This window comes from Natator depressus, chromosome 11 (genome assembly GCF_965152275.1).
Source record: "Natator depressus isolate rNatDep1 chromosome 11, rNatDep2.hap1, whole genome shotgun sequence".
Lineage (NCBI taxonomy): Eukaryota > Metazoa > Chordata > Testudines > Cheloniidae > Natator > Natator depressus.
Genome location: NC_134244.1, coordinates 59,331,892 through 59,343,960, shown reverse-complemented (window position 1 = coordinate 59,343,960; position 12,069 = coordinate 59,331,892). Strand labels below are relative to the sequence as shown.

Genomic DNA, 12,069 nt, shown 5'->3' with positions numbered 1-12,069 from the left:
ACTCCCAGATGTCTATTAGTCTAAAGGATGGTTGCTGATTAATAAGGTACCAACTCACTGTTGGCTAAAAAGATAGCGAAGTTCCCACGCATGTTAAAATGAAAAAAAAATACAGAGGAGTAAAATTTTCAAAAGCTCCTATATCCCATTTTCAAAAGTCCCTATGGCACTTAGGATCCTAAATCTCATTGAGAGTCTAGTGGGACTTAGGAATTCTGTGTAAAATTTTCAAGAGTTCCTGTCATGTAAACTTGGAGTTTCCCCAGAGACCTGACTACTGGAGAAGCTTTAGAATATGGACTATTACCTAGGAAGAAAATGGCACAGCAATGATTCTCAAACAATCACATGTCACCAAAATTATCGGTTTCCAATCCAATGCATTTTCAAATTATAGAAAAATCCTTCTCTCACATTTCTGTAAACAGGTACCAGCCTTGTATAGAAAATAGAGATGATCATGGATCTCTCACCTTTCACAAAGTTACTGTCCTCCTGCTGCTTTGCTCCAGGTGTCTGTGTTACACCGTTGGAATGCATCAGTGAGCCAGAGCACAACTTAGTCTGTTGAACCTGTGTCAACCTGAGGTGCCCAGAGAGACTATATTGGCCATATTGGATCTCCTCTTTGAATTCAGGAACAGAGTCCCCATTTCCTACTGCCAAAATGGAGGAAGAATTAGCAATAGTGTTTGCTCACAGATCAAATGATGCAGTAATAATTAAAATGAATGAGTAAGCACCAACTAACTTTACCTTTATGTTCATTTTCTATGCAGTGTCTATATCCTTGTTGTGTTCTAATTTCCTGTTTTTTTTTAAAAAAGAGAAGCATCTTTTTAATACGAACAGTCAGTGTAGATGGGGGTAAGTAAAATGCAACATTGTGGCAGCTGGTCATAAAAACCCTGGCCCCAATCAGGTTTACGCAAGACCATCTGATACAAGGAACTTGACTTGTCCTTGTCTATGGTGACTGCAAAGTTCTGGTCAACAATCTGTTGGTTAACTACTGCTTAGGGTCATGTTCTAACTCACTGTCTAGTGAAGAGCAGCCCCATTGCTCCCTGCACAGAGCTACCACAGCTGCAGAATAGGTTGCTGCAATAGTAGTCATAGAGAAGTCTGAGAGAAGGATTCCTTCTATCCCCTGGAACCTTCCCTGTGCTGAACCTGGCTACTTGGGATTAGTGAAGGAGGGAGGAAGATTTTGCTTTCAGAAAATCATGGGGGGGAGACTGTGTCAGACTGAGAGCCAGGAGCTCCTGGCTCCCAATTCTGTGCTCAAGTCACTAAACCAGGTCTCTCCACTGAAGTTGAATTAATTTTCATATTGCACCACATGTCCTCCCTCAAGTAATAACTTCTGTGAAAAGCAAATGAACAAACAAGGTAGTGACAGACAAGGCAGTGAGAGACATTGGAAAGTGAAGACAGAAATGCCTGGGACCAACAGTAGCACCGCTCACATATTAATGATGATTAATAAGTCCCTTATTCAAGAGCAGATCCCCTTCTGACTGCTGGAGCTGCACATAGTGAAGATGGTTGTGGACTACAAAAACTGAGACAGTGCAGGAAAGTATGAACTGAACAATAGCATGAGATGTATTGTTGTCTGTGGCACATGAGGCTCGTTTCTACAAAGTGCAGTCCAGTGAGAAGCAGAGTGTCCTCAACTCGCACCTTGCAGGTTTGAGCCTACTCTGAAACCTTCATATCTAGGATAGCTGGGCAAAGAGAGCTTAATAAATTGCAAAGAGCCTGATTTTCCCGACAATAGACAGGCAAAATTCCCATTAATTTCAATAGGTTTGCCTGTGACAGGACAGCAGAATCAGGCCCTTATCTTCTAATTTAGCTCAAAATCTGCTGTTCTTTACACCCAAGCAAATCTGGAGTAAACTCCACTGACTTCAGTGGCCCTATTAATCTTCTCATATTTATTTTCTTCAGATTCTGTCTCTGTCTGTTAGCTCCTCTTCTTACCTCAGTTGCGAGGTTAGTTGCTGTCCATAACCAACACCATGTTCTATCTGACACAGGCAATTGATGGCTGCTGATTGGTACATAGGGTTAATTAGCTTGCTTCCTTCTTCCCCCTCACTGGTCATTGAACAGATCTAGCCTCAGGTAGAATTCCTGAGTCCTCATGCCCCTGTTGTCACTATTGCGCAAGATAGAGCTCTAATTGTGTCATGGTAAATTTGAGAGAAAATCAGAGATTTGTCATGGCAAAATTCATGGGTTTGGGTTAAAGCTAGTAAAAAGTCACACACCCAAGTGCTTTTGAAATGTGTGTAATATAGATGTGCACAAAAGAGAAGTGTGAGTGGTACCACGTGCCTCTTGTGAGCCTTGCCTTGGTTTAATTATTTTTAAACTTCTTTAGTGGGGAAGAAGGGGTCACCTCTTTTCACCTCCCCTCTGACTTGCTTATGAATTCACACACATGTCTTCTTCATCCTAAGTTGCCACTAGAATTCTTTATATTTTGGGGTTTTATACCCATTAACTTTAAGCACATTTAAACAGTGATGTGACAGAGCAAGCAATCATGGAGAAAAGGAAGGTGCCTCAGTGGAGAGATAGTCCATGCTATTTAAGAAGCTGGGATAAATCTCCCTGATTGTTGGGGCTCCCATTTTCCCCACTGTTACCTGGCTTTTTTCTCAGGGGGAGGGAGGGAGGGAAAGTAAGGCTTGGGAAGTTTGTCCCTACCTCTGAAGTAGACTCAGGGCATGATGTAGAGCAGCCTTGGTCCATGAAAGAGTAGTGGGAGAGGAGGCCTGTCTGCTAATATCCTTTTAACAGGGCATACTGGGAAGGAGAGGAGTCTGTGTTGCTATGCCAACGCAGGCACTCCTACCTCTCAGTCAGTGCTGAAGAAGCAGTACTAGAGAAGGAGTTGTTCCGAGAGCTTGAGATACAGTTTATTGGAGACCTACAGGCAAAGGTTCTGTGGAACCAATAATATCCTGACTATTGTGTATTCTTGTGGGGGAGTGGATTTTGTATGTGTATGGAACTTTGTGTTCCTATTGATGCTATTTAGTGCTTTTATGTCTGCAGTGGCCTCAGCTTATAACCTGGTGTCTGCCTGTGACCAGTTCAGCACGCTGTCTCCACAGTGTACAAGACATGCTAACCATGTTTGTCCACCTGGTTCGGCCAATCCTCCTTTCTCCCAGCTCTGTGAGCAATAGGGCATCCCAGAATGCATTGCCCCATGTGCTGCTAATGCCATGTGCTTTAGACACACTGTCCCCTGCTGCCCAGAATACTGATACAAATATGGCTGTGATGGTGGAAGAGCTTCTGTGCAGGATGGACTCAAACTGAACCATATTACTTGTAACTGGTTAAAGTGACCATGCTGCTAACTGGTTCCAAATCACAGTTTAAAAACTCTAGAGAGAGCCTAAGAAAACAAATCTAACTTGACACAGGCTACTGAACAGCAGTTGTGTGGTAATGGCTTCCTCCAACTTCTAAATGTTTCATTTTCATGGCAAATTTCGAACTTTATGTATAGTGGGCCAAGTCTTTTGGCCCCATTTGTGGATCCTCCCAGGCTTAAATGCAGCATTTGGACTATGTTCGGGTAAGGGGCACAAAGTAGGGTTCTGTGCAGGAGGATTCTGCAACCCCGCTCCTTCCCCCTACATGACAGGGAGCTGAATTGTTCTGCAGCTGAGGAGGGTGGATTGTGTAGCTTTGGTGACTTGCAGTGTAGCCAGGGAGTTCCTACACAGCTAAAATCCACAGGATGATTACCCCACTAGGGTACAGCAGGCTACATCACTGTTCCTCTCCACAGCTGCTAGTTCAGGCTAGGAGGCCACTTGTGAGCTTCTTTAGGCTGAGGACCACTTTCCTCAGCTCTACGTGCATTTTTCTGAATGTACAGCCCTTTCGCTTGGGTTGTGTGTTCTGTCCAAGCGTTTCCTTGCATCCATTTAAATACATTTGGTGAATTTCTATTCTGAACATACCAGCCCTTTAGCTGTACAAGCCCCAGAATCTCCTTTCTTCAGGGCAGCTGCTTCCAAGGGCAGGGTGACTTCCTGTGAAGATAAATCCCATCAGAGGCATGACAATTATAGTTAGTGCTACTTACATACCTCACATATCTATTCATTTCAGGCCTCATGATATCAACCGCTGAAATAAGGACAAATACTAAAGAAAGGAAAAGCTATCATATAGTATATGAGATTAGTGACATCTGTTTGTTTACACAGCATCACAAATATGTGTTGTGTCTCACAGACAGGTAAATTCTGCCACAAAGAAGTTATAGGCAACGGCCACAATGGTGAAACCAGATCAGCATGGGCAGGTCTCTGCACCATGTAGAGCCCCAAGTGAAGGACTGCTGACAAAGTTACATGGCAAGCAGCTATTATAAATGCTAAGGGATTGTGGGGAAAGGAGGCTGAGGGACACAGCAGTAAAATCATTGGGTTGTTTTGGCTGGTAATGTGTGTGTCTTGGAGGTTCTGAGAGCTTTCTGTAATCTGTGTGGCTGTGCAGTACTGCATATTTCAGGGAAGGGCAGGATTTGGATTGCACCCTCAGCAAGTTTGCAGATGACACTAAACTGGGAGGAGAGGTAGATACGCTGGAGGGTAGGGATAGGATACAGAGGGACCTAGACAAATTAGAGGATTGGGCCAAAAGAAATCTGATGAGGTTCAACAAGGACAAGTGCAGAGTCCTGCACTTAAGACGGAAGAATCCCATGCACTGCTACAGACGAGGGACCGAATTGCTAGGCAGCAGTTCTGCAGAAAAGGACCTAGGGGTTACAGTGGACGAGAAGCTGGATATGAGTCAACAGTGTGCCCTTGTTGCCAAGAAGGCCAATGGCATTTTGGGATGTATATGTAGGGGCATTGCAAGCAGATCGAGGGACGTGATCATTCCCCTCTATTCGACATTGGTGAGGCCTCATCTGCAGTACTGTGTCCAGTTTTGGGCCCCACACTACAAGAAGGATGTGGAAAAATTGGAAAACGTCCAGAGGAGGGCAACAAAAATGATTAGGGGACTGGAACACATGACTTATGAGGAGAGGCTGAGGGAACTGGGATTGTTTAGTCTGCGGAAGAGAAGAATGAGGGGGGATTTGATAGCTTCTTTCAACTACCTGAAAGGGGGTTCCAAAGAGGATGGATCTAGACTGTTCTCAGTGGTAGCAGATAACAGAACAAGGAGTAATGGTCTCAAGTTGCAGTGGGGAGGTTTAGGTTGAATATTAGGAAAAACTTTTTCACTAGGAGGGTGGTGAAACACTGGAATGCGTTACCTAGGGAGGTGGTAGAATCTCCTTCCTTAGAAGTTTTTAAGGTCAGGCTTGACAAAGCCCTGGCTGGGATGATTTAGTTGGGGATTGGTTCTGCTTTGAGCAGGGGGTTGGACTAGATGACCTCCTGAGGTCCCTTCCAAACCTGATATTCTATGATTCTATGAACGGTTCACGGAAGAGGGTTTTATAGGAGGAAAGAGCGGAGACTTGATGGACCAAGTCAGGAAGATGGGTCCAGAGCATGTTGTCGATGCTTAATAAACAATGAAAAGGAAACATTATTTATTATGGTAAAACTCCAAGGACAGCTGGTGTAACATCTTGTAGAAGAGTACAGTAACTTATGTACAGGGCCCCTTCAGCAACCTGGCTACAGAATTTACCTCTTTGCCACAGAATTTTGCTCCAGAATCAGATGTAATAATTAAAAATAATGTTTCTAGACTTTGTGGTTGTGAAGAAAATCTTAGCAATGTGAACCAGGTATGAAGTGTAACAAGATGCAGTTTCGTCTCTGTTAATCTTGCATACAGCCTGAAACCAAAACTTGTAAACTGCCCCTTTCCTCTCAATGGTGGTTAATATTAACCAATTTAAATGTAAACACTGATCACTTCAACCAAAACATCCAATGGACAGGACAGGACTGGACTGGGACTCTGAAGTGGTGCAGGAACTTGAGAGATCATACTCGCCTCTCTGTGACTCTGTTTCCCCACCTGTAAAATGGGAATACTGATCAGGTGCTTGGACTAGATAATCTTGTGGTCCCTGTTGGCCTTAAAAACTATGATACCTTTTGCAAAGCACTTTGAGATGCAAAGCACTTGACTGTACAATTGAAAAACATTGTTTTGGGTCAAACAAAATGCTTAGTGTCTGGGCATTTTGAACTTTATTTTAAAAGAAGCAAAGGAAATGAAGGGCGACAGCTTTGTAATTAAAAGGCAGGTTGTGGTCCAAATCCTCAGCTGGTGTAAGGTGTTGTAGCTCTGTTAAAGTCAATGGAGATACACTGCTTCATCCCAGCTAAGCATCTGACTGAATGTGTGTGGATTATAAAATTTAGAGGTGATTTAAAATTAGTATTTCTGGTTTTAGATTTTAACCAGTAAAATTGCCCCAAACCAAAGCCATCTTTTACAAATCAGTTTTTAAATGCGCACTGAAAATACCTGGTTTAGCTACTTTGAAATGTCATTTTTTTTTAACTTTGACTCCTTTGCTGGATTCGATTCCCAATTTTGTTACTGTGAAGTTAAATAAATGAGAAGATATTCTTTGCAATGTAACTAAAATCTTTTTTAAAATTTGAGTCCTACGTGTGGCATAAAGGGCTGTAATGACATATTATACAGTACTTATGTAATTTTTTTCCTGTTTTAACATACCAGCTTTTTATTTATAAAACTCTGAGGCTCTCCTTTCTTCAAGACAGCTGCTCCCAAGGACTCTGAGCATTTCTGTGAAGATAAACAAGAACTGCAGAGGTTTGACTTACAATGAATGCTATTTAATAGCACAAATATTTTCAGAAATAGCTTTCATAACAGAAAATATTAAAGGGTAACTCCTGAGTGCAGCCTGAAACTAGCACAAACTGATTTATGGTTAACACATCTCCCTGCTCTAAATAGCTGTGCAGTGTTGTTGCACACTGTTAAACAGCTGCTGTGTTACAGAGCAGAGGTGGGCATATTTCAGTGGTGGGCGAAGTGATTCCTGTACATTCTATTTTCTACCAGGGTGTTGTCTTAAGCAATGTTTATAAAGTGTTCCTGAGACCTTTGAATGAAATGTGTTACAAAAAGCAAATTACTGTTACAGATGTTAACCCCTGAGGACATACACAGCTTGTCTGTGCTGGAGAATTGAACTGGTCAGATTGCAGCACTGTGTGCACATAGTGTGGTGTGTCCAAACTAGACCGTAGTTAACTAAAACAGCCTGCTGCTGTTTTGCTGCTCATCACACTAGTTCTGCACTACACCACTAGTGCAATGTCAACTGGATACTTATCCCACTGATCCTGGCACAGCTCCTAGAAGCAGTAGATTCTGGAAAATTTTGAAAGGCCTTGTGGAATACTTCCAGAAGCATTTTACAGGAGTGCTGGAGGATGTGGTTAGTATGCTTGTCTAGTGTCAATGAGGCCACAGAAGAAGCTTCATGCCTTCTGTTATGCTTCACCCTATGCTTGGACCAGCCTCCCACTTCTAAGTCACTGTGTGCTCTTTTTCTTCAGACCTAGTCAGCCTGCACTGTTTTCCTCCTCATTGTTGTATCTGCATTCGCTCATTCCTGAGCCGTTGCCCTGAACTAGTGTAAGCTCTTCCAACTTGCAGAGAGGTAGTGTCTCTATTTTGTGTGTTATAAAATGCTGGGTACGTTTATGGTGCTGTATAAATAATTAACTATAAATACAATGGCGCTCACTAGGATTGTTAAGTCTTATGGTCAGATTATAGCGGATAGGCAGTAACTTGCAGAAAGGTAATTTTGCTGCCAGCTGTCTGATGCTTTCACATAACAATCATCACTATTTATCAGTGTTTAAAAACGCTTAATCACAAAACCATCACACAATTTCGAGGCACAGTTCGTTCACATTGACTGGCAGCCTTTGCTCTAAACAGGCCCAGGATTGGAATAACTAGGTTGTTGCAGGTCAGGATTGAGCCTGAATTGGCACAGATGTGTGGGAAGCTTGGTTTAATACAAGTTCTAGCTGGTGGTATCAGTACCTCATTTTCATGAGCGCACAGGTCAATTTATCTGCCAGTTGGCAACTTTCCATTGTGTTACTGGGATCATGCAATAGAGCTGTAAGATTGCATTGACTATGCATTTATTTCCCATACCTTTTATAGTCTATCTCTTGTCTTTTCTCTGTCCAGTCATAAAACGCTTTTTAACACTTGCTCTGCTTTTAAGAGCTAGTAAGGGCATAGCAGTTGATAGCATGTATATAGCCAGCATCCTCCGAAAAAAGCACTTCTCAGCTATGAAATGTGTTGCCTACTTGAGAATTTCAGGAACTTTTTCCTGGCTTTTATAACATGAAAAAAGATGAATCAGATACCATGAGACTGACCAAGTAACAACTGTTTAATCTCTGGTGTTGATTACTTTAAACTACAGCCAAGAACTTCAAAAGTGACCTAGGATGCCCAACTTGAAATGCTGTTAAGGTTCCTGATTTACAGAAAGTGCTGAGCACCTGCCATTTGAAAACAAGGCCCCATCAAGGTGTATGTAATTTGGTCTTAGAGAGTTCTAAATGCCCAATATAGCCTCTGAACCTTGATTTGACCTGGTCAGCTGTTCCAATTAGTTTGTAACAAAGGCAACTTTCTGATGCTGTAATCATAGTATCAGTTGTGGTACAATAAGATCAATTTGTATGTTGTAAATAATACTTTTAATAAAAAGGGTTCAGTCTGTTAATGTCTTTTTCCCCAGCCCCTCATTACAGTGCCTGAATAGCCGCAATCCTACCACAAGTACAAATAATTTAAAACATGACACCAGGCCTTTTCCTTCTATCACATGGTAAAATCTAGAAGACATTACTTGGTTTTTAATCAGTCCTCACTCAGGCAAAACTTTCACTGAAGGCGGTGAGATAATTGTCTGAGTAAGGATTGAGTGGAGAAAGGCCCAAGAGTTGGGCCCAGCGGACTGTGCAAATCCATTGTCACAGCGCTTGCAGCAGAATTCACACACACCCCCACTCCTGCCACAGAAGGTGTGCTCTAGGATTTCGTCTTAAATTTTAATTAAAAAAAAAAAAAAAGATTCCTATGTTCGTGGAGAAAACCACAAATCTGAGCAGACTGTAAACTGAGGCAGCATCTAATGCCTGTGTCTGCAAAGAGGCTGAAACAATAGCTCCAAGTGATGTGAATTGCTCCATTCATCTCCTGCTGATATGTTCCATGTTTTATTATGGTGGGTGGGCCAGGGTACAGACTTTGAGGACTCCATACTCCCCTCAATCTCCAGCAACCTCCCACTGATGTCACTGTCTTGCAGAGGTAGAGTACCTATGCTGATGGGAGAAGCCCTCCCCTCGGTGTAGGTAGAGTCTTCACTGCAGCGCAGCTACACCACTGCACCGTTTAAGTGTGGACCTGTCCTGAGGTGTGGCTGTGCTGAGTAACGGAACTCAGTATTGCAACACCAAGTGTTCAAAAATCATGTCAGGCCTTTAAAAAAGGCTTAAAAATACGTTTTTTAAATGTTGGGTTCTTTCTATTTGCCTTCTGCTTTCTGAGCTTTTGGGTCACAGGCATGTCATGCTTTCAAGCTTTTCTCTGCAACCATGAGGGCTAGAAATCAACTTCTTTTTTAAAAAAAATCAAAGCTGAAATTCTCATGTTGTAACCAGGTGATTCCAGAAGCTGGGCCTTTAATATGAGAGCTGGGATAAAATCATGAGATTAAAACACTGCTCCTGAATTTCTCCTGTTTGCCCCCATTTTTCTCCAGGGCAAAGCTCCCTGGGGCTGCCCTGTTGTATTAGCTTATTTAAGCAGAGCTGAATCCCTGAAACAAATAGACCTTTATATCAGGACTGACAGGGCTCTGTGACTAGTAAAATGCATTTCAGAATGAGAGACCTCTCATATCTTGGTCTTCATGGCACTGGATGTGTTGTGCAGTCCATGCATTCATTCCCTGGAGTCAAGGGTGTAGCTTGTGTTACACTCTAGTGACTATTCCGGCTGATTGACGGAGTCTCAGAACAGAGTCCCATTCAGCCCTCTTTGATTCAAGGAAGGGGGCGCTGGGTGGGGGGCCACACCACGCGGCATGGCCCCACTCTGGCTCTTACGCACTCCAATGGCCCCTTCCAGCACTACAATGGAAGCTGCAGGGATGGTGCCTGTGGATGGGGCACCGTGCAGAGCTGCCTGGCTGCGCCTCCGCATAGGAGCTGGAGAAGGGACATGCCACTGTTTCCAGGAGCTTCTTGAGGTAAGCGCCTCTCGGAGCCTGCACCCGTGAGCCTCTCCCAACACCCCAACCCCCTGCCTCAACACTGATCACGCTCCTGCTCTCCAAACCCCTTGATCTCAACCTGGGGCACCCTCCTGCACCCCAAACTCCTCAGTCCCAGCCCCACCCCAGAGCCCACACCCCCAGCACCCCACACCCTACACCCCTTCCCACACCCCTGCCCCAGCCCTGATCCCCCTCCTGCCCTCCAAACCCCTAGTCCAGAGCAACCCCCTACACTCCAAATTCCTCATCTCCAGCCCCACCCCAGAGCTCGCACCCCCAACCAGAGCCCTCATCCCCTCCTGCACCCCAACCCCAATTTTGTGAGCATTCATGGCCCGCCATACAATTTCTATTCCCTGATGTGGCCCTCAGGCCAAAAAGTTTGCCCACCCCTGCTCTAGCACTTAATTTAGCAGCTGTGAGGCCAATCAAGTAACTGCTTTTTTCCCCTCCGGCTGGTCATCCAGCTAAAATGAGATTTGCTGAATTGGATACAGTACTTGCCATCAGCCCTCATACACCTGAGTTCTCTACTTTGCCAAAAGACCAGTGTTCCTAAAATCAGTGTCTTGCTGTCTTTTCTAGCCTTAAGGATTTATGGTTTGCTTCTCTTTACTCTAGAGATGGGGCTGAACCAAAACCCTAGATTGTAATACACCCAACTTTAGGTGTTTAAAATCTGGATCCAAATTCTGCAACTCTCACCCCATTGTGCGTTTCCTGGGACTTAAAATAAAAGGTAGCTAATCGAAATGCACTTTCCTCTGTTAACATCATTCTTTAGTTTACTAAGCAGTCAAAAAGAGGACAAGTGAGGTACAACAGGGAAGGGTGTGATTTAAAAGCTGAGAGTGAAAAAGCTTCCTTTTTTTAAATGTCTACTAGTAGTGTCCCACCTTTACATTGTAGTCCAGAGGATTGATGGATTAGAAAGTCTACAGTAAAACAGATGCAGCCCAGTTGATTTTCAAAGCTTGATATGTTAAAAAAATCTTTTCTGTTGAAAGTATGTGAGGGAGAGGGAAGTAAATGCAAAATGAGGCTGGGAGATAATCTCTAACTGGAGCACACTGGAGCTATCTTTGGGGCCTCTGTCATCCACACAGTAAATTAAAGGACCGGTCTCTTTTCAGACTTGCCTAAGCCAGAGAGACCCTCAGTCTTGACGTTTCCACTTAAACAACGTCATCAATTTTTATTCCTCTATTTTCAAATGACGTTGATAATTTTTCAAATCAACTTTCTTTCTTTCTAATATTTACTCTTCCTAAATACTGTTCCACAGGTTAGCTAAGAAAGGTTTGCTCTACGAGATTAGATCACTGCCCCCTCTAGTCCTGCCTCCAGCGATGGCCAGTGTGGGATTTTTCAGAAGAAAGTGAACCCCCCAGACAAATTATAGGTATACTTAACCTGAACAGCTGTACAAATTGTGGAGAAAATCACCAAGGGATGCTAGAAAGAAACACATCTAATTCTTTCCTTACTTGATGCAAAGCAAGCTTATACTGGGCCTCTCCATAAATATTTTATGTGCACTACTTCCATCTTGCCTCTATATTGAACTTACAAAACATTGTCAAGGATCGCACCTTGTCATTCATCTTTTGACTCAAAGGGGAGGTTTCATGTGGATTTATATGAAGGCTGGTTCCTGTTTCAAGGGGTAATCCACAGTCTCCTGCAATGAAAATGAGAAATCTGGATCAGGAGATATATATATATATATCTAACACTTTCTATATATTTTT

The 12,069-nt window shown here is 43.2% G+C and overlaps 1 protein-coding gene across 11 annotated transcripts in view; it reads right to left on the bottom strand.

The window, feature by feature from the left end:
• Positions 1-12,069, bottom strand: part of KIAA2012 (KIAA2012 ortholog) — a 103,123-nt gene that overhangs the window by 32,292 nt on the left and 58,762 nt on the right. For 9 of the 11 annotated variants that reach the window (XM_074967937.1, XM_074967938.1, XM_074967936.1 and 6 more), the window contains 5 exons: positions 11,911-11,999; positions 6,703-6,774; positions 3,996-4,067; positions 757-808; positions 474-659 (listed from right to left, as the gene is read on the bottom strand). In XM_074967937.1, the coding sequence (XP_074824038.1) occupies positions 474-659; positions 757-808; positions 3,996-4,067; positions 6,703-6,774; positions 11,911-11,999 (471 nt within the window). The remainder of the gene's footprint in view (positions 1-473; positions 660-756; positions 809-3,995; positions 4,068-6,702; positions 6,775-11,910; positions 12,000-12,069) is intronic. The other 2 variants (XM_074967932.1, XM_074967935.1) reach the window with 1 other exon arrangement.